We start from the raw sequence: 23,817 nt of genomic DNA, 5'->3' as shown, positions 1-23,817 counted from the left end.
ATTGTATTGTTTGCAAAGACTTAGATGAAAACACGCAAAGAATAATCGTAATTCCTTTTTATTATTTTTTAGATGTTAATAGTAATACATATCTCCTTTAATGTGATTACAGTCTTTACATTCTCCCATCCCCTGATTATTCCTTACTTTTGTGATGTTATGAGTTTATGCAGAATAAGGACCTACAGCTGAATGGAAATGTGTAACGCCGTCTGAGCCAATGATTCAATTTAGCCACTAAATTAGAATTCCAAATGCAGTCGCAGAGTTCTGATGCATCTCTGAACTTGCCATATATGAAAGGACAATATCGTGCCACTGATGCTCTTATACTGAAAATGAAGATTTAACAAGCTATACGCACGTGGAACCAGCCTTCCATGATAAAGGTAGTGATGCCAAAAAGGCGTCTTAAGAACGGTTGTTGGTAAACGGAATTTAGGAGGCCCAATCATATTGAACTCATCTAAAAACATCATGTGATGCACTCCATACTTTCCTCTCCTTTACCTTTATTCACCCATGTGCTGTCACATTTTGTCCCCCTCTCTTTGTTTTTACCCGCCTGATCTTCTTCATCTTCTCACCAGCTTCTCTGCCCGTCTTTTGTGTTTGTCATTCAGCCTGTCTGTTTGTCATCCTGTTTCCTAACTGCAGACGAGTTAATGAGAAGGGCTCACCTGAGGGAGCAGAGTTGTGTTGGAGCTCATCTGTCTCATTATCATCTCATTATCACCCCCTGTCTCCTCTCAGTCTACGGCTCCCTGTCCTTCTTCCAGCATCATCATTATACAGTGTGTTAGTAGCCTCAGATAGCCCGAGTCCTGTTTCATGACTGAAAATTAAACCGCAGGGGAAAAGATTGAGGCATCATGTCACTGAGAATGAATGTACAATAACACACCTGTCACCAATGACAGCAAAATGCTTAAAACCATATGATTCTATCATGTGTCAATTCAATATCAGCCATAGCCCCTTTTTAAATGCTACTTACTTTAAACAGGACAGAGGCCTGGCAGGAATGAATACATGTTTCTAGTCTTCTGACCACTCAAAGTGTTTTAAAACTACACATCAAATGAACACACTGATGACAGAGACTAAGTAAAGTGTCCATCGGTATTAACTAATCCCATTCATACACATTGACATGCTGCAGGCGTGGCAGTAGGAGCCATTTGGGGGGTTCATTGTCTTGATCCAGGATGTTTGAATATGTGACTGCAGGATCTGGGACTCATACACGATACTTTACACTTGAGAGACAACCGACTCAGTTATGGGTTACTAATGAAACTCGTTTTTCCCGATGTGTCCAACACTACGTGAATGTACCATGAAATCCTCTACTACTTCAGCAGCAGTGGCTTGCAGTGCTGTGCATTCTGGGAGTTGTTGTCTTTCATCCAAATGAGCCAAAAAGACATTTTCTGCCTTTTCTTGGTCTAGAAGGCACCAACTTCAGAAATGATTTCACATTTCTACTTCAAATATGAGCCAACACAACCGGGTGAAGGAGCCCTTTAATATTGAGAAGGTTGCATATAAATCCATTTATGTAATATATCAAACAACTATTTGGAATAATAGTCACCATAATGAAAGGCTTGAGGTAGGCAGAGTAACAAAGTGTTATATTCGAACAGACTCATGTATGCACTTACTTATAGGAGTAAAATTATACACTTCTACATAATGTCAAGTGAAAACAAATTCACTCTCTCACCCTGCAGCACATACTGTACCTTGCAACCTATCAGAGAACTGAGATGACAGAACTGCTGATGTTTGGGTTTGACGTTGATATGGCGATTGCTAAAGGCCTGAGGACCTCCCTAATGGAATAACATTTATCTTTCAGCATCTTATATTTCATGACAGCCCATTGATTTCTCAAATAAAGCCTCTGGAAATGCACACACACACTCACTGAGACAACACGCACACTGAGGTTGGGACACAAAGAGAGAGTGGAAGAAAGTAAGAAAGGGGGTTTGAATTCCAATTCTGTTAAATCACATCTATTCTTTTTGCATGTTAAGTTTGGTTGGAAAATAGAAAGAGACATGTCCACAGAAAAGAGACGAAACAGATGAACAGACTGTGGGAAAGGTCCAGTGACGAGCTACAGCACAAACTCCCTCGAGCCATCTCTTCTGCTCATCCCTCCATCTCACATCACCCCCCCCCCCCCCCCCGCTCACTCATCTGTAACCGTTCTCACTCACATCACTCTGTCTCTATTTTCAATCTCACAACATTGTTCTTGTTCCTTTATCCCAGACCCAGGGGCACAAAACCTCACGCTGGGTTGTGATTGGATTTTCAGTCATACTGAACATATAGTGATTGTGTGTATGTGCAGTATAATGGAACACCACCTATTAAGGAAACATTTTCCAACATGTGCAACCCCTCAAGCCTTGCTCTTTGCTGAATATAAAGAGACAAGAGATGAGTAATTGATTTCTTTCAATTAACCACCTGGAGTCAAAAATCAAATGACAGATTTTACTTGATGTTCCCAAAGGCCCAATTTAGGCTTCCAGCTATTGCTTAATGGCTAGAAATTATACATAAATAAATAAATATAAATAAATAAATAAATAAAAATAATATATATATATATATATATATATATATATATATATATATATATATGTATATTTATTTATTTATTTAAATTAGCAGGTATTGATGTCACCTTTCAACATACCTTTTCAGTATATTCACCTTTTGGGGCAGATTTAAAAATGTATCTTACCTGGTATATTCAAACTATTTGGTACTTCCATACATCCACACTGTGAATGCATAACATGTATTAAAGTATTTTATATTCAACTGATAGTTCCATTCAAACTCGAGAATAACCCCCATTCAATGCTAATGAGGTTCATGGTCATCTACTTTCATCTAGTAAATGAAAGTAGTCAGGTAGTAGTCTTGTTCATACCTGTCTGAAGTAAAGGTGCATCCCAAAAGAAAGGGAGCTGTGTAAATGGTTTGATGACAGTGGGCATCATCAACACACTGTGGTCGTCTGTTTGGACACGTTACAGACAAAGCACTGAATGCATCATAAGAATCCGTCCTCTGGGACTTTCAACCTGCCAGGAGCTCCAATCTGTTGCCTGTTAGGACAACTCGGCCAACTGGTGAGGAGCATGAGTGAGAGTGAGAGCGAGGCAGGGAGGTGAGGGGAGGAGGTGAAAGGAAGAAAGAACGGTGAGGAGACATAGGAGCAGAGTGGTTAAGACTGTAATGATCAGTGACAGAAAAGGATGAGAGTGGGTTGAAAGAAGAAATGACCATATATTGAACTGGGGGATTCAGAGTTTTGAGGTAAATTCAATCTTAGCATTCAACAAAGGTGATGGTAACGTTGACAGTTTCTTCTCCATCAAGAAATAAAATATACATCTTCATTTGCTTTCCAGCGCTTGGATGTAGGAGTTGAGAGAGTCCTTGAGTCCTTTAAGTCCCAAAAGATACGATTTTTATATGTAGCCCTCGAGTCATTATCCTGCTCGTTCAAGATAAAATCAAATAAATTCCTCCAGCAGCAGCTGAGGAGCAGTGGCAAAAAAAAAGGTGTACCAGCTTCAGGTTGCTCATCACATGTTCACCCACTGTAGGACTCTGTATAATTTACTGTCTACTTCAGGAGAATCCTTTACCAACGTTTTGAGCACTAATTATGTACACAGCCCAAATCAATGACAGTTTTATTCGAAATAATAATCATCATTTTTGATCTCCGTCCAGAAATAAAGCCTTCATGATTATACATCTTGATGTATACCTCATCTTTTCTTCATTACAACCTTCTTCCCCGGAGACTCAACAGAAAGATAATAGACACCATCAGGATGTTTCCATACCGATGTGCACATTTTGCATGTGTGCGTCCTTTAAGTAGCCTCATGTTGATTGCCTTCATTTCTAACAGCTGTCCCAGTGAGAGCATGAATAACAGCGAGGTGAGATATTAACAGTATGGAGGGTGTATGTGGAAACATCAATCTTCCTTTATTCAAATGAATGCATCTGAGTCATGGGCGTTCAGTTTTCAGTTGTGTTTTTTTTCCTTATTCATTTGATTTGCATTTATTACATTTTGAAAATGTAAGCAAAGTAAAATGAAAATCAGTATTCCATCAACTGGTTTTATGCAAATTCTGAGAGCATGCAACAAGACTGCAACTATTTCTTTGATTAATCCATGGCCTTTGTTGCTTTCGACCCAGGAATACAGTTATGTTCACTAGATAAAAGGATGCTTCCTGTGTTTGGACTGTCCATCGTCTTCGCCTTCATCTTCTTCTTCTTCGTCTTCTTATTATTATTATTTTTCTTCTTGTCTTTTTGGTATTTTTCCTCTTGCTTTTTCTTTTTGTTCTTGCTGGGTTTGTTTTTTTCTTTCCCATAGCTTTGATTTATTGCGCGTTGTAGACATTTTGATAAAATTGCCTCGAGTGTTTGTACTATTTTTTGAAACAAGGTGGATCGAATGCAAGAATTGAGCTTAAAAATCATCAGAAACTATCCTGCTGTTTAAAGTTTTCCATTGCATCTGTGGCTGTTTGTGAGAAAGTATGGGATTTTGTAATGTCACTGATGTAATCATTGTCAAAATAGTTATTTTAACCCATGGATGTGGTTGGTCAGTGACAGTTGTTTTTCTGTCAAGCTTTCTTTATGGATAGTAATAAGTCAAGTCGACTCTCTCCTGAGGCAAATATAAGTCTATAAGGAATACTGATTACACTTTGCATCTAAAAATGCACACAGGCAATTTTTCCGAAAACTCAATCTGCTTTGTTTGAAGATGAAAAGGTCATGAACAAATTTACACTTCAGCACCATATTGTAATTTTCAAATGAGAATAAATGTCTCTCAGAGGTTGACATTTCTCAGTTCATTAACCATAAAAAATGACTTAATGTCCAAGCTCAAACATATAAATCAGCAGGCACTGGAGAAGCAGCTTCACAGCTAAACTGAAAACTGTTAAAGATGTGCACAGGTGAAAAGACGGTATCACTTATATGATGTGATAAATTTTGAAGTGCTGCTAATATATGTAAAACTAAGTAGAAAACACTGAGGAAATATGGGACACGGATATGGTTCCTCGTGTGTTTTGACCATGCATTTAGGTTTGAAGAAGTATATCCTTTCTTTTAATTTCCTCACATTTCTCTTTTTTACATCTTTTCTCCTTCAAAGTCTGTCTCTACCAACTCAAATATTGACATCCTTCTCTGACTCATGCAGAATGACTACCGAAAGCTGTCCATGCAGTGTAAGGACTTTGTGGTGGGTGTGTTGGATCTTTGTCGGAACACAGAGGAAGTGGAGGCCATACTTAACGGAGACATGGACCAATGTCCTCCAAGCCCTTACAACCGACCCTGCCTCAGCCGAGTCAAACTGGCCATCAAGTATGAAGTCAAGAAGGTAGGATGAACAAACAGCATTTGATGATGAAAGTATTAAAAAGTTTTCTCATGGTGTTTGAACTCGAGCTAATGAAACCCAGAGGAAGGACTACGTCCTCTGTACATGGGGTTGCTGGCGCCTCCAGATGATCACTTTTAGCTTGTAAATGTTTTATATTTGTGAACTAGTGCGAGTCACAATACGTTTAACAATGTCACTATGGAATAGTAATGGTTTACTATTACTATTACTATTACTATTACTATTAGAATTACTATTCTTGCGCTGGTCAACTTTTCCCAAACTGTTCGAGATTGATACACAACTGTTTTCACAGTCAGGGTCGTTAGTACTCCCCATGAAAGGTACACCTGATGAGGATGTTGGTGTGAAAATGATCCAGTGCCCCAATGGTGTTAGACAATATAGTTCAAAAGATACCCTTAGATTTAAAAAAAAAAGATTGGTATGATTTTAAATCACATTAAAAATCCTCTGATTGCTTTGTCTAGATGGTTCATCATAATCCCAAACGTTCATCTTTCTTCTTCTTTCCTCAAATGTTTATTAGATACAATGCATGGTAGGATTTTATATTTCTGAAGGGCTTTAAATAAACCACCTGTACTGCGACTTATCATTGGTCTGTACATAATCTAACTGCATGAGTCTTTTTATTGTGTGTACGTACAGTGTGTTTCCGTGTATGTTTCTGCTGTAAACAACAAACTGGCCTTGAATTCAGAGAGCAAACCCATGCTTACCGGAGGTGCCCCAACAAAATGTCAAACCAAATCCCCGTTTACCACTACCAACCTGCGCTCATTACACACTCCCACACATGCACCGAATTTTCATCCATCAGGTATTTCACCAGTGTGTGTGTTCATGGAGAGGCATGCGTTTGTGTGTGTGTGTGTAAGGCGGTACACAGCTTACTTGTGTGTGTACCACTTACAGGTGAGTGTGACCCGTTCTCAGAGAGCAAATGATACGAGAGGCAAGAAGGGGAGGGGGGCAGGGGAGATTTCCATGGAGACCAGGTGGAGCATGACTGTCTGTAGGGTGCAGGCAGGGTTCATGTCGTGGGTCACTGGTTGATGGACTGGTCAGTGGACAAGGCTGGAAAGCAATGTTAACAACTATGATTGCTGTGTGCGGTGTCCTGCTGGATGCAGGAATGACTGAGTGAACATAAACACATTGTGAGGTTTCGATCGGCGGATGGAAGAAGAGCAGTCAGTCGTCTTATAAACGATCTCTGGTGTGATGACCGAGGACGAAAGGAGAAGACGGGGGGGGGGGGGGGGGGCGACTGATAATGGGAGAAAACAAAGACGCAAACCAAAATCCATGAAGAGCAGGTTTGACAAGAGGGAGCCCTGCTGCGCAAATCTTTGATGTGAGCGAAAATCAACACGCGAACACCACATTTGACTGTTTCCCCAGCAGACCTCCTACTGAGCATCGATTGCTCTGTAGTTCACATCCTTCTTTCAGCTGAAACAGAAAACATACATCCTCTTCTTCCTCAGCAGGCCGGTGTATGCTCTCATTTGTCTCTCTCTATCTCAACAGAGGCGGAAATACCAGAGTGAGCCCTATCTGGATGCAAACCAGTAATGAATTTAAACAGTGCTTCTTATTTTGCTGACTGTTTATTTTTACTAAATACATCCTCTGACCTAGTTGTTGAGGTTTTAGTCATTCCTAATACATTGTGTCATAATTACACAATCTGCTCTGACTAGTAAAACAGCCTGCACATAGGTTCAAATGGAAGCAGGATGAAACAGCCTTTTCACATATTGCCACAAGGCTTTGATAGAAAAAGATATTCTCGCTGTCTTTCAGTTGACACCTCTTTCATCCTTCCTGGTATCTTAAGAAAGACAATTGGCCTCAGCAACATGTTCTATGTACTGCTGCAAACAAGTCCTAGAGTCATTATTCTCCCCCTGTCACTGATCTGTCATGTCATGGGTATGATACAGTGCTGAGAACATCACCTAACTATCAAAATACTCTGAAGATAATGTCCTGCAATCACTTTTTTGACCTTAATTTGGGTAACCTGAGTGTCTGTTGACCCACAACCTTTGAAATAAATCCATCCAGTTCTTTGTGGTCGTCATAAGTCTTACAACACAGAGAAAATTGCTCTGTTTTAAATATGTAATAGAAAATTGTGCTCAACTATTAATACACAAAAACACACTTATCCCCTGTAAGGTGACCTTTGGTGGCTTGAAAGGCGCCATCAAATAAAATGTATTATTATTATTAAAAAAGCTGCGGTGCATATTGAGCCTTTATAGAGTTTCATCGAGTCTTTTTTTCCAGGGATCTGATTTTCCAGGATCATGTTAGGTGACGCATGTAACTGTTTCCAGCTTTGAATGTTTGTGTGTGAACACTGAACGGTAAACGTGATATGTTTTATACTCAGCATGTTGTTTTCAACAAATATAATGAGCCCCAATATAACTCTGCCTCCGCTGTCAGCCTGTTATATAAGACACCCTCTTCCTGTTTGTGACAACTGGACTGTTTCAATTCAGCAGCCGGATATTTACAGTCAAGATGCTTGCTCAACCTGTGACTTCTGTAAAGACTTGATAGATTTCTCAGGGGATCCGTGAACACACCAGAAACAATTACGGTGAATGTTTTTGTAAAGATTGGGTGAGAAAAGAAAAACACCTTATCTTAAGATGGTCCTCGTGCTGCTTATTGCTCCCTCTCTGGTTCTTTCTCCTCTGGGCTCACATTTCTTGTCCTGTAGAAGACACTGATTTAAACTTCTTGTCCACGTCTCTTTCCTCCAGTTCGTTGCCCATCCAAACTGTCAGCAGCAGCTGCTAACTATCTGGTACGAGAACCTGCCCAATCTGAGGCAGCAGTCTGTTGGGGTGAAGTGCTGGACAGTGCTGGGAATCACCGTAGGTCTGCCCTTCCTGGCCATCTCCTACTGGATAATGCCATGTAGCAAGGTATGAACCCACCAGTGCTCAAAGATAAAGAACAAACAAAAAGAAACCTGCCACTACCTTCATCCTTCATCTGAGTTTATCACACACACAAACACCATTAACCCTGAACATGTTGTGTTTTACATTCCTACATACCTTAGCTATGAACTGACCTGCCACTTAAATATACCAGATTAAGCTTTATACATGTTTTTAATTGTACATTCACCGATAACACTAAGAAAGTGTTGTTTTTCTGTGACCTTCTGGCTTCCAATATTGGAAATCTAGGTATTTTAGGCTGAAGTAGTGAGGTTACCGTCTAAGGTTCCAAGAATGCAGAGTTTTATTCTTTATCTAGTCTTGTTTGACAGCTCCACTTCAGCAAATCTATGACCAGAGGTATGGGCCTAAAGGGTTCTGACTGGGTTCTCGGATACAGCTCGAGTTGCCCAAGTGTGGCTTCTTCTTCGACTTCTTTTTAAGGCCAACTCTGTGAGTCCTCAGTGTTAAATAAAAAGTATCTGGCTGTATCCTGATTGAACCCTGCAGGGTCTGCAGCCTCCATGCAGAGAGGCCCTCTGTCCCGTCAGGGATTCTATCTCGGTGATGGCCCTTACCACTGCCCCACCTCAGACATGTTACCATGTAAGGTTTCTTTGGGGGGAAAACAGTACAAACAAAAGCATTGAAACTTTCTGACAGAGAACATTGTCAGAAATGAGAACCAAGAAGTTGAGTGCTACAAACTAATGAAAGCTAAAAGTGCATAAGACTGTCACAGAACCATCAACATGCTCACAGAAATGTGTTTGATATACTGCATGCTAAAGTAATACTCCATCTCAAATCTACACTTCTTTTGAAAAGAATTGCTTCTGCTCCTCTCCCTTGCTCAAGGGCAAACCTTGTGGGCTTGTTACAGTCATTGAGTGTATTTCTCTTGACAAAAGAAATATGAGGCCAAATTTAAAGCAACAAAAATCAACCAGATGTTCAACTTGGAGATCAATATGGGGAAACGAGTAATAATGATAAAAATATAACAGGTTTGCTTTTACAGCACTAAATAAAAACAGTTTTTTTTAATAGGGCACTAAGGCACTTTGTCAAAGGTTGTTAATACGCCATCAGGCAAATTATAATCTATAAAGTGACGCAGTATGACACACAGACACACACTGGAGCTGAGGGCAAATCTGCTCATCAACCTGGATAATCCTCTACCTCAGCATCAACTGATGTGTGTGCGCGCGTGTGTGTCAGTGTGCGTGTGTGTGTCTTATGAGGACCTTGAAGTGGGTCGTATCAGATGTGACTTGAATTAGTAATTTTGGAGACTGAGAGAGCGAGCATTGGATCTGGAGTGAAGGGCATACTTGCTGAGAGCAACTTCACCGTTGAGACATGAATTCAATCATGACAAACACCTGTGTGTGTGTGTGTGTGTGTGTGTGTGTGTGTGTGTGTGTGTGTGTGTGTGTGTGTGTGTGTGTGTGTGTGTGTGATTACATCAGCGTAATGATAAACCAACCACAAAAAAACTGTCTCAGTCATAGACATTTGCCGGCACAGATAAAATAGTAAGAAATACTTTATTATTATCTTGATTATTATTGAAGATTTTTTTTTTTTATTTATTGTTTGTTTTTCCGGCAGTCAGAAACCTGGGAGAGAAAGAGCCAATGACAAATCAAACATGTAACCATAAAACACCAACAGACCTCTTTCACCTGAGACGTAATCAGGCAATTTTGTTGTGCTCATCTTACTAATTGCTCTACTACAGGTCACAATAATCTCCATTTTAACTCCTCCACCAAACATTATTATCACATCTTCCCCAATCCATTTTTATATTTCTTATCAGCAGGGACAGATTGGGAACATATTAAAACACTGTGTAGCTCAGAAGAAAAAGATTCACAAGATTTTTAAAAAAAGATCAAAACCTGTTGACAGCGATGTGAGATGCAAACTGGAGTACCTTTGTCTTTTTCCCCTAATGAAATAAAACAGATGAAACACAGAATAAAAGAGTGAAAATGAACTGCACCAATTTGTCTGCGTGTGGCTATTTTGTCAACAACACGATCCGTGCTTGAGTCAAGCAATCCTTCTTCCTTAATATTTCATCAGTTTCTTACAAGTTGGCTTAATTAGTTCTATCTTTTGATTAATAAACTGCTGCCTTATTAATTAATTATTTAATACTGAAGAAAAGAAAAAAGCAAGGAAGACAGAAGCAAGGCAATAGATTAAATAAACAATGAAGCGTAAAAGGAAACCAACCAGAAAAGAGTTGCTTCATTAATTCTTGATGGTTACATATGTGGTTAATGATTAAAATGACTGTGTGTTTGAGTTACAGGTAGACGAGAGAACAGAAGCTCCAATATGTAGACACTTGTAGGAATCCCCACCATCGACTGTCTTTTTGACACAAAGTGCACATACAGTGTTACCTACAGCTTGACAGGAAGTGTTTCCTCACATCCAGAGAAGTCATTATTCAGAGTGGATGCCTGTGTGCTCGCTGTGTATGTCAGGTCAGATATTCTGAATCATGTAAAGGGACACAGCGGATCTATTCTAGTCAGTCCGTTTCCCATCTGCTCAGCTGTCTTAAGAGTCAGTGTCTAGTTGGACACTTTAATGCTTACATCACAATTATTTAAAAACCTTTAATGTTTGCACTGACTGTTATTTAATGTCTGTTTTTGATCATTTTGCACTACCATCTTTTTAAACACTGCCCACAAACGTTCAGACACTCTACACTTTTTATAGACATATCTAATTACAGATTTTCCTCAACTGTTTATTTCTTTTTATATACAGTATGTCTATTTTTAATTGCACAGGTTGAAGTTTGATTCATGTCTCGGGCTAACGTGTGGGTGTGTGTGTGTTTATATATATATATATATATATATATATATACTTGTGTTTAATTTGTAACAAATATTTTATATATATGTTCTTCTTTGTAACCTGCTACTGAATGCCTTGAATTTCCCTCTGCATCAATTAAGTATCTGTCTATTTCACAGCTCACCTTATTTCTTCATATAAACCTGTTTCCAGGAGACATTGCTGAAGGAGAGAAAATCCGCTCCCGTCAACATCACATTGATAGAAGAAAAAAAAAGAAGAAGCCCACTATGTTTGCTCTTCTCACCAGGAGTCATCTGTATCTGTGATGACCATCTCACTTAAACTGAAGGCTTAAATGGATCAGTACAGGGTGGGAGATGGTATAAATGAATGGGGCAGAGCTGTCCGCGTGGCAGAGGGAGCTTCAGAGCAGGGCTAGGATTAACCAGACAACCTATTCCACTCAGCTTTGGTTTTGTGTGTTGCAGGGGGGGGCAGCTATTGGATGTGATGTGTTACTATGCATGCAGAGAGTAGAGATATCCTGCAGGTAGTTAATATTGAACGCAGCAGGTTTAGAGAGAGGCAAATGTTCAGATTGCTAAGATGTCGGGGGGTTGGAGGTGTTTGTGCACATTCTTGTTTCTTCTGCACCTCTGTGTTGCATCATATTGTCTCCTTATGTTGCATACCAAAAACGATTCTATAGTTAATAGCTTCTGTGTCATTATGGAAAAAAATGATGAGTGGTTAAGCTCAATGGTGAATTACAACAGATGCTGTTTGCCTGCTAAGATGGTTGTGTAGTGGTGCTTACAGTTTTGATCTCTGAAGACCAAAATCTCTGCAACTGTTCAAATCGCTGAAAAATAGAAAAGACTCTTAAGTTATATGAAAGGAGGCTGCAATTGCATATCTGTTCATAGGCAAAGTTTACTGAAGACAATTTAAACAGAATCTCCCTGACAGAATGAACAATGTGTCATGGCAAATAGGTTACAACAATAGGCATCAGTGTGGAGAGAATTTGAACATGTTTCCTGCATTTAGTGTCAATGATCTGTAGGTGCAGTAATGCTCCAAGAACTGTAGCAATGTGCGTGCGAGCAGTTGCATGCAGGGAAGGAAAGAATGAAGGATTCAAAGTGTTAAAGAAATGTCCTTAAGGAATTTGTCACATGCATGAAAAGTGTTGTGTTCTAATATTGCTGTTCTTTCTTTAAACGTCACACTTTGTACACCTTAGGGACACAGTGGAACAGATGTATCATACTAGCTCCTTTATCTTCTCACTTCCAGCTGGGTCAGATCCTACGGAGCCCCTTCATGAAGTTTATAGCACACGCCGTCTCCTTCACCATCTTTTTGGGTCTGCTGATCGTCAACGCCTCTGACCGCTTCGAGGGAGTGAAGAACTTACCCAATGAGACAATAACAGACCATCCGAGACAGGTGTTCAGACTCAAGACCACCCAGTTCTCCTGGACCGAGATGCTCATCATGAAGTGGGTGCTGGGTGAGTGAACTTCTCATATAGGCAGTGCACACTTGCTGTGAGAGTGTTTGAATTTCTGCACTGTGTTATAACTACAATGACCACAGCTGTATTACACTTAAAGTTGACAGTTAACACACTCACTTGTTTTACCATAAGACCTAAAACATCACATTTTTGCAATGTCAATAGACTCAAGTTCCTCAGAAGCCAAGACAACTTAGAAATCTCCAAATTATTATTATTCAGGTTTGTATTGAAATTCTACAATAAATAGGTTTTTTTCACCATTGTCCTCACTGTAGCGCTGCTTCCGAAAAGTACTTGACATTTTTTTATCTATTATCTATCTATCTATCTATTTTGTACATATATTGGTAATTGCTTCTTACATTTTATTTTATTTAACTACTTGATATTAAGCCTATACACCAATACGCCAAATGTACTTGGCAATATATAAACTGATAAACTGATTCAGATTCGGATTCTACTCAAGCAGCATTTCACAATAAAAGCCTTGTTGTTCAATCATTCTCCATAGTACAGGAAGCAATGTGCTCTTGTTCAGCTTGTCCCTAACCCATTTACAGCACGGTTAAAGGTAAAGGTACTGATCAGGTCCCTGCTCGGCGTAGGATAGTCACTGTGAAAACAGATTCTCCATCATTACAAAGAATTGCACATAAGAGACTCGAGGCAAAAAGTTTCCTGAGGAATCAACTTTTAAAATGGTTTATTTAAAAATGAACCCTACCACTAAATGTGCTCTATTAACAATATTCAAACAGTTTGTTTTTGTTTTTTCATGCTGATGTCACTAGGGTTTGATTGTCTTTTTTATTAACAAAATCCTGCCCCATAAATCTTCGTTGATAGAGGCTGAAGGAAGAGACTGAACTGTTTTCCCAAATGTAATGTACGGCAAAATGAAATATGAATACATCACAAAACCGTGTGGATGAAAAACAAAGTGTCAACTATATGACTAATTATTTTCTACCCAGCACAGATCAAATAGAAGTTTCTTTGTCAGATGCAGAATCTGGTCACACTGAGTCCAATTAAAGAGCGGGAAGTGGAGTTGACCGGAGAGTTTGTTGCTGAGGAAAGAGTAGAAGTTGGAGTAGAGAGAAAATAAAGGGTTTGAGGAAGCAAAGAGAACGAGAAAGACCAACTCAGCAAATAAATAGCCCATGGTTATATCTGTCAGACCTCAGCTGCTTCCCATCTGTTGCTGTTGCTCCTTCTTTCTACACACACACACACACACACACACACACACACACACACACACACACACACACACACACACACACACACACACAGCAGTACGTGAGTAGTTTGTGTATGTCGGTGCACATAGAGTATGGCTTTTTTTTTTTTTTTTTTACTTGTTAGTATGTCTTCTTTTACCAGGAACGGTAATGTTTTCGCAGCAGGTGCTTGTGTGTGTTATCCCAAGTGTGTATAGTGTTTGTGTGTTTGTGTATGGTGGCTTGGGTAAAGGAAGGTAATTGAAATTCAGGCCGAATGCTTCAAAGGTGCAGTAATTGTTACAGAGAGGATCCTGATCAGGGTTACCTTTTTAATAAACAGTTGTCTCCTTGGCTCCAGATAAGGAATGATAGTGGAATCTGGTTTTCCACTGAGAGTGTGTGTGTGCATATGTGTGTGTGTAGGTGTGTGTGTGTGTGTGTGTGTGTGTGTGTACCTTAGGTATGTTTGAATGGCTTGGTCCAGATAATTAGCTTTTTTTCTCTGTGTGAGCATGTCTATGCATTTATAAACTTTCTCTCCATCTTTGGCTTTCATCCACTTGTCCCCTTCCTCAGGTATGATTTGGTCAGAGTGTAAGGAGATCTGGAGCGATGGGCCCAGAGAGTACATCATGCATCTGTGGAACGTCCTGGACTTCGGCATGTTGTCCATCTTCGTGGCGTCCTATACTGCACGGTTCATGGCATTCCTCAAGGCGTCCAAAGCCCAACAGTATGTGGACCTGCACGTACCTGACGAGGATCTGAGCAATGCCTCACTCCCAGAGGAAGTTGCCTACTTCACATATGGTAGGAAATATGTGAGCTTTTTCATGTTGTCAAGTTTTATGAATATTTGTTTACTTGTCAAGTTTACTTATTTTTGTGGGTTTTGCACAAAATTCAGAATGTTTTGGTGTTCCTGTATGAATTTCTGAATGAAGCCCTTTTCTTTGTCCTCTTAGCAATTGTGACTACTTTTCAACGTCACATTATAATCTAATTCCTCGATTTAGCCTCTTCCTGTGGCACAAATTGTTAAACTGCCCTACATCTTATTACCAGACAATTTTCCTCACAAAAGGCCAATTTCACACCACATGATAAAATGAGAACATTTTCATGAGCTGCCCGAAACATGGTGCTACCTCAGTCACTGATAAGGCAGCAGATCGGATCAGTATTTGTGGAAACAGGATTAACTCAAACCCCATTCAGGGACAGTTCTCAATCAGAGTGGATTATTGTTCAGGAAAAAAATATATATATATATATCATTAGTGCATACTTTGTCAGGGTGTTTAAAACACCTTGATACATATATATATATATATATATGTATATGTATCAAGGTGTTGATATATATATATTGCTTCAGCATATTAAATGCATCAAATATATTGTACATGCCCAAACATACGTGCACACAGTTTGTGCATGTGGGCACGTGTTTGTTATTTTGTGCATCAAAGGGATGGATCAAGATCACAAACACATACACACTTATTTTACTCCACTTCCTGAACCAAAAGTCCAACATTTCAACAACACTGAAACATCGGGCTACAGAGGCTATAGGTTATTAAGGTGGACTCTACAATCTATGCTTACTGGGAGGCTTCATCAGTGCTGTCATCTGGTGGTGTGAGTCTGATATGACATATCAGAAGAGAGAGAGATGTAGCTGCAGTGGAAGGTCAGTTCTTTATCCATGTCCATGTCTTCACTGGGAAGAGCAAACATGATGAATAATGTGCACACTCCTTGTCATAGATAGTCACAGTTGAAAGCAAGTGAGTGAAATGTCTTCCTTTTCTCTCATTGAAATCTGTCTAGTTATCCTGTCCTTCTACATGTCATGTATGTCTCGATGCCACCATCTTATTATCCCTTTTCCTTTCCAGTACTCTCATACTTTCTCTTTTCCCTCCTCACTCAGCTTCCTACCTCCAACGTCTTGTTCTATCTTCACATAATCCCCCTTTGTACTGAACCTTCTTCTCCTTCAAAGAGCATGTTCCTAAGAGTCAATATTATGCTCTTTTGAAACACATTTAGATCCCCCTGTATCCCAAAGTTGGCTCCATACATTAAGAATGCAAAGAGATGTGTGTGCAGCTTAGGGGGGAGTTCATAGAAATGCAGAATTTCACAAAAATGTTAAACAGAAAAGTATAAAAAGTGACAAATAATGACCCTCAGATCCTTTGATAATATCTGATACAAATACATATTTAAATCCTCAATCCACAAATGCAGGAATGGAAGAATATCGACTGTTATAATATCATAAACTCTTGCTATACTTGCTTACCGAAAGCATTACAACGTGAAGTGTAAAAAATATAACGTGTCAGAATTGATCCAGGGATCTTAGTTGGATGTCAGATGAAACCTTTGCTTGTCTTTTTCTTTTTTTTTCTTCTCCTGCAGCCAGGATCAAGTGGCGGCCCTCAGACCCCCAGATCATCTCAGAAGGCCTTTACGCCATCGCTGTGGTGCTGAGTTTCTCTCGCATTGCCTATATCCTGCCAGCCAATGAGAGCTTCGGCCCACTGCAGATCTCCCTGGGGCGCACGGTCAAAGATATCTTCAAGTTCATGGTCATCTTCATCATGGTTTTTGTGGCCTTCATGATCGGCATGTTCAACCTGTACTCGTACTACCTGGGAGCAAAGTACAATCCTGCTTTCACCACGTGAGTAATGCCTGTTTTTTTGTTTGTTTTTTTTCCTTCAGATTTGTGTCAGTAGGCGGTGTTTATGTCTTAACATCTGTTAGGTAAGGTCGAATAGGTAAATAAAACAGATTTATGCAGCAGCTCGGAAAAATCAAGGTCACAAAGTGCTTCACACGGGTAGAGCTGTTAAAGTGAGACCATAAAACAGTCAAATGAAAACAGGCAATTAATCTTAAGAGCAGACCATAAAAATACACAACATTGCAAACACTGCACAGCAGGAGGCAGGACACCAGACAGACTGAGTCAATTCGTTTTCAGGTGCTTTCGCTTACTGAACAGAGACTAAAGATGAATAATTAAATCATTTTCATAGTGATCCTTTTAAATGTACAATCACCTTCTGTGTTTTGTCATATACGTGTATATTTATACATCTTCATGTCTGCACAAACCAGTTGTAGCTTTGATATCAGTATCGACTGTAAAGAGAAAAACAACTCGTGTCAGAAGTATCTGATTTTAGTCCCACGTGGCTGTAATTTCTCTACAAAGCCATTAAACATGGCCACATGTAAATCCTGAGGATAATCAGAATCGGCACATGTCCTCTTTGGTGAGGCTGTTTGCTGGGTTCATTAAATCCTCCATGCTTTATCAGTGGCAGAGATCGAACTTTAATCTTCCCTCTGGCCTCATAACAGAAATCAAGGCTGTTAGCTTGTATTTAATTGGAGAATTGGTTCTGTGTATGAGAAATGGTTTTATCTCAGATCTTTGACAGAGTCCTAGTTAGAAAAGTCAAAGACATTTGAAGTCAGCATGGCTTTGCAGAGACCGTCACAAAGATAACATTTGTGGCAGGTGGCAGTGAGAGAAACGAATGACAGCTTCATTCTGAACGCTGGGCAAACGAGTTCATAGTGTTAACTAAGATGCCCTCCTGTTTCATGAAGAAGAAGAAGAAAAAAGCTTTGATTTGAAATGCAGTTAAGGATGAAGCGAAACATCTCGGGCCTATTGATTTTATAAAATCCTTCTGGTCCCGGATCAATGTGGATGTGAAAGTACCGCGAGCACACGGAGCTTTGGGAGATTTTTTGACAGCACCTCAAAAGGTTTTTGGATGCCGGGCTTAACTATGTGGTCAAGTTTCTCTGAGGCTAAAGAGCTTTCCATCACCGAATGACGTGTCAGGATGCAGCCTGTGAATGTAATCAATTTTATGAAATTGATGCTATGAAGACCATTTTACAAAATATTAGCCATTTCAGAGGATCTACAACTCACTCGCATGCTATTTTGATTCTGTACTTAACATGAGTCCACAGTGAAATGAGTAGTTTCAGTCCAGTAATTTAATACATTAAACCTTCAGTAGTTAAACTGGTTATTACAAGTAGGATAGTATCGGCATACCGAGCTATTTTGTGTTCTTGATCACCGACAGAGATTCCGGTAGTGTCTGAGCTGTTACTTGAAGCTTTTGCAAGCGCTTGATTGTTATACAACAACATAACCCACCTGCAGAATGTGCCTCCAAGCCCAAAACTGCTTCACACTGGAAAACTAAGTGCCGTTCCAATCTGTCGAAAGCTTTTTCTTCATCTAAACGTATCACTGTAATGTCCGTGTTTTTCTGATGTGATAGCTGAATCACATTTAACAACCCCCACATATTGTTCCAGCAATTCCTACCAATAATACATCTGGGTTTTTTTAAGAATAGAGAAGTCTGTTTATCATCATTCATCAAAAAAAAAAAAAAAAATGCTCTTATAGTGTCTCCGTGACACATATCATTCTTCATTTTCTCAGTGAAATACAGCTCCAGATTTAAATTGATAACCTGACACAATCGAACAGTGCAATGTGTGCTGTCAGTCTGACTGTAATTAGACTGTCCGACACTGTACTTCACTTTTTATTAAGTAGAAAGGAAAGCCTGTATGAGTGAAGTTTTTTATCTGGGAGGTTTAGGATGTGCATTTACTATACTGCTGCTTTACTATGTCAGCGTTGTCTCTTCGTGACCTTGTGCTGCAAGCTTGTTTGCTGTTTCTTCTCAAAGTATTTTTTTAAGATTATTTTCTGCTCCAGTTATTTCCCTCGCTAAAGCTAAAACAACCTTGGTGCATTGCCACCACTGTGTTGTTTCCGCTTGTTCTTGCTGGCCTATGCTTGTGATTTTGGTTTCCTGGCAGACTTGACCATGTCAGATGTCTTCTCTTTTCTTGATTTTCATTTGCAGTGTTAGACACTTGTTCATAAACCTGCTGATATTGGATGTACACATCTAATTGTTACAGCCTCATAACTCTTTATTATGCAAGTGAACAAGTTTAACAGCACAGTTACTGGGACTTACGCTTGGTCATGGTATACTTCATTTCTGCTGTATTTATGTGTGAAATGTCACACATTCTTCTTTGAACATAAGAACGGTCCCTACGCCAGAGGAAGGTTACGACCGTATTAGACAACATTCGATTTTTAAGGGCTCGACCAGACAACCGGGGTCATTTTCATTTCAGCCTTTTATGCAACACAGTTGGCTGCGATGAAGCCCCCCTGCTGATTTGGAGAAAAATACTCAAAAGTACTCGAGGCTTTGACGTCACATTCAAAACCATCCTTGTGGACCACCAGCAGAGGGCGTACTTGGACTATATTTTGAAAAATAAAGTCCTTTCTTTCAGCCAATCATCCCCACAAAAACACGATATTCCATCCAATAATATTTCAAGACAGTTGAATACAACAAATATTTTGAATAAGCATAAATATACAAAAAATAATAATCGCAATAAGTGTCAACCAAATGAAAAAAGGTGTATCATAATGGTCATGGTAATTTTTCCTGGGAGGGCCAAACTCTTTAAGGTAGCCTGAGCCTCAAGGGTCCCACAGCATCAGATGTTTGACTAACTGTATCCTCACATGATCCTATCACCTTTGACTATGTGAAGCACGAGAGCAAATAAATCAATTCATGACCTGCTGGACATTCACCTGACATAGATTCACTAATAATAAAAAGTGTACGAGGAGAATCCAGTGTAAGGGGCTTTGATCTCCAGGCTGTCTCTCCCTCCTCCACTGTGTGAATATACAGTTGCTCTTCTCCTGTTCCCCCAGCTCAGGGGTTTTAGAGGCTGTGAGTTCTACTTGGCTGCCCACATGGAGCTGAAGATCCAGGCGACGTGATGAGCAGACAGACTTAGAGAGGGAGTTCACTGACAGACAGGTGGTAAAAGAGGCTGATTGAGCTGGAATGGACGGTCAGATAGATTGCGGTCACAACCCGAGAGTCAGACATAAAAAGGTCTTCTCAAAAAGCAAAGGACAAGTACAGAAAGCACTCAGCTGAGCAGATGGAGGCGTCTTATCATCATCATTAGACACTCATTTTCAGCACAGTACAGTTTAGCTTTGTAGCTTCTTAGAGATCGCCATCAAGGCTGATTTTGAAAGTGAGCGTTCGCACGGCCGTGTTAAAAATAGACACTACTTTGCTCAACTTAACAACCTCTGACTGAATGTCATGTAAGAGAAGTTTTTGGCTGTTTTGACAGAAAAATGTCACAGCATGTCTGCTTTTTAATGAGCCACGCCGGTGTTCCTCTGACAGTTTCTTAAATTGCTTTCCCTGTGGGAGCTGCTGCATAGAGATGCTTTTAGCATGACAGAGCCTCCTGGAATATAACCCCATACTGTTGTTGTCAATCTCACCACAAGGGGTCAGTGTGGCCTTAAGTGTAAACCCGTCTGTGACGTGGTCGCTGGCAAATGCCTGAAACGAACAGAAAAAAAAGAGTCAGGGATGCATTGAGATATGATTTAATCTCATAAAAAAAAAAATAATAATCAAGTTTTAAATCCTCACATGTTCTGGCTTTTTCACGGCTTGTTTATGTCAGTGCTTGTTTAGTAACTCAGCTAAAAGGTGGAACTGCGATATGTTTTCTCGACTGTGAACGTGAATGTAAGTGTCACCAAGCAGACAACATGTCTGTACGGATGTAAGTGTGTGTGCTCGTGCTCTGTTTTGTTTGTTTGTGTGTGTGTGTGTGTGTGTGTGGGCAGTGACTTTGTGACAGGCTATGTTTGATGAAGGGAAGAGGAAAAAGGCTCTTATAGCTCTGATTCAGGAAGACGAGGAGGGAGCCAGGTGGAAGGAGTAATGACATCCCAGGAGGGGCCACTCGGGGGGGCTGAGGAGAAGACAGGGAGAGGTGTGGCTGAGGAGTGAGGTTTTCCACACACTAACAGAAGCTCAAACTCAGACACATGCACACGTAAATGCACAGCTGGATAGGGCTTAATGAATACTGAGCTGTAATAGCCGCACAGACCCAATCCCCAGAGGCGCGGGGACTCAGACAGCTTTTTCTGACTCACACACTTTAAAAAAGAATCACACCACATGCTCTTTGTTGAAGTGCCCACACAGAAGTGTCCAAATACATTGAAGAAGGAACACACAAACAAGGGTCACACAAACATAAACAACACTTACTCTGCCGTAGTTTTCATTTCTGAAGGATACTTAGTGTGCAAACATGTATCTACTATGCTGTCAAACCATGCATGACAACACTGCACAGAGGAGGGTAATGTAAGGAAAGTGTTTTGGACAAAGTCAAATAGTTGAGTTAGTAGTGAATATGTGTTGCACAATCACAGCGACAGCTAACAGCAGCGCAGAACAGAGGGGAGATTTGGTCTGCTCGGTTGAGGAGGGAATGAGGGATGAGAGGAGAACCATCGGGGAGACGTGCAGATACAGAGGAGAGTGGGAGAGTGTTATTGGCTCAGCTGTTTGTTCAGACTGAACGCGGTGGACCTGTCGGGATGCAAAGACAAAGAAGGGGAAAAAAAGAAAAAAGAAAGGGGAGAGAAGGAGGGAGGATGGGAGAAGGTCAAACAGACAGAGCAACAGACAAACACACCGGCTCAATGTAAATAACTACACCAGGAAATCAGAAAATAAACCCTGTAATGTGTATTCTGCAGATTTTATCAGCTGTATTTTTTTTAAAAGCTGCTCACGAGGAGTACTTGTTCACTTAACCGTCATTTCTACAGCAAAGTGGGATGGATCTCTTTTCATACTGTTGAAACTTGATGAAGCAATGAGCAGTGAGATGGTATGGGTGATATTGAAGGCACAGCAGATTAAAACCATATAATGCAATGCAAATGGAGAAAGAGAGAGAGAGAGATAGGGAAGGGACGCAAACAGAGACAAAAGGAAGTGCAGAGTGGATAAAGGATGTTTTGAATATGAAGATGAAGCTCTGTCAGGTGGTGGAGGAAAAAAACAAAGAGGGTGTGTTATTGAGTTTAGAGTCACGGATTGAGTTAAGGCATAGAGGCGAGACAGATATCCTGGTGTGAGAGACGGGGACTGAAAGGAGAATAAGAAGTGGCTGAAAGAGAGAAAAGAGCAAAGAGAGTATTTATAAGCTTTGGAGGAAAGGCAGAGGTAGCGTTTTCATGTAATTACAATAAACAAAGGACAAAGAGACAGAAGGAGGAGACAAATATATACGGACATATAACCTTCAGACAAACTAGCAGTACAGGCTTTTAACAGCTTTACAATTTGTGCTCATACTCAGACAGTTACAATATATATTTAGAAATGTTAAATGATGTCAAGCCTCTTGATGAGGGTATTTGACTTTTAATGTTTTTAATTGGAAGTTTCCAGAACCAGGGATCACCTCACATATGACCATGAAAACATTTTATTATCAGCCATTGAGTAATATTATGAGGAACTGCATACAATGCAGAGAGACGAATGATTTCCTGATCCAGAGTTTCTGAGCCGCTCAAGCTTTCTAAAACAAAAGGTTTGCTCAGATAGTCTGAGCTTAATACCTGAGTCTCTCTATTAAACCTATTAAACATGTCCAAGATGAAGAAATAGCAATCTCACCAAAAGACATATAGCTGTATTTTGTTGTGTAATGCTAAATAGTAAAATGATTGGTGCTGTCGATCAGTCATTCAAATGCTCTGGAACGCTCAGACACGTCCGGCTGTTTTTTTTTTTCATTTTTAAATTAAACCTCATAATGCTCTTAGATTCATTGGCTTTTGACTTTTGGCCTTTTTTTAACCCCTTTTCCTTTTCTATTGGCTTTAATCCTTTTAAGCGTTGAATATCAATTTTATTCATTCGTCTTTGTGTTTTTATGTTTTTGTGTGATGTCATACAGGTCAACTTGTGCTGTTTTTAAATCTGATTCATGTATGCATTTTAATTAGATGGGATAAGAATTTTCATATTTAATAATGATTATTTCCATGCAACCATTTAATTATTTTCCAACAATGTCATTACTTTAATTAGTTGAAGGTGTAATGTTTCCGAGTGGATACTGAGTACTGAGTATCACACTTTTGCACGTCTCTTTTTGAGCAAAACAAAATATTTCTTTGGCGAACTTTTGACCCTCAGATCAACACATCTCCACCTCCCCCTCTTAATGTTCCAACCCAGTGCAGCCATGTGTAGGACTTTCCTACACTCTGATATGCAGCTCAAAGACGATTACAATCTGTATCTTCACACTATTATAGACCAAACAAAGTCTGGTTTTCCAGATGGAAAGTCTGTTATATATTCTTGTGAAATATTCTTTGACGAAAGTCTTTTTAAAGTTGTCAGTCATGACGATAACGAGACAAAACCCGATTTTATATACCGTAAATTCCGGACTATACGCCGCTACTTTTTTCTCACACTTCGAGCACTGCGGCTTCTACTCTGGTGCGGCGTATTTATGGATTTTTTATGTGGGACAATGAGCTTCTGCAAAAAAAAAAACTTTTGACTTCGTCACGTCGGATCTTAATGTCAGTCATTTTGCGCTTCATGCACGCACCCTCATCATGGAAAACACACGGAGAAATACATATGATGCAGCTTTCAAGTTAAAGGCGATCGACCTGGCTGTCAAAGAAGCTAACAGAGCTGCTGCACGTTAAGATGACACTGACAGCGACAACAGAGACTGAGGAAGTGAGTAATGAAGTCATTCTGAGGCAGTGAATGGATGGACTTTTTCTTG

The 23,817-nt window shown here is 39.9% G+C and overlaps 1 protein-coding gene across 1 annotated transcript in view; it reads left to right on the top strand.

Annotated features, from left to right (window-relative positions):
• trpc7b (transient receptor potential cation channel, subfamily C, member 7b) overlaps positions 1 to 23,817 on the top strand; it is a 46,082-nt gene that overhangs the window by 6,621 nt on the left and 15,644 nt on the right. The window contains exons 3-7 of the mRNA XM_079351818.1: positions 5,285 to 5,467; positions 8,278 to 8,442; positions 12,598 to 12,814; positions 14,629 to 14,862; positions 16,486 to 16,750. Of these exons, the coding sequence (XP_079207944.1) occupies positions 5,285 to 5,467; positions 8,278 to 8,442; positions 12,598 to 12,814; positions 14,629 to 14,862; positions 16,486 to 16,750 (1,064 nt within the window). The remainder of the gene's footprint in view (positions 1 to 5,284; positions 5,468 to 8,277; positions 8,443 to 12,597; positions 12,815 to 14,628; positions 14,863 to 16,485; positions 16,751 to 23,817) is intronic.

This window comes from Symphodus melops (genome assembly GCF_947650265.1).
Source record: "Symphodus melops genome assembly, chromosome: 9".
NCBI classification, from domain to species: domain Eukaryota; kingdom Metazoa; phylum Chordata; class Actinopteri; order Labriformes; family Labridae; genus Symphodus; species Symphodus melops.
The sequence above is the reverse complement of the archived record's forward strand: the minus strand, read 5'-3'. Positions and strand labels throughout refer to the sequence as shown.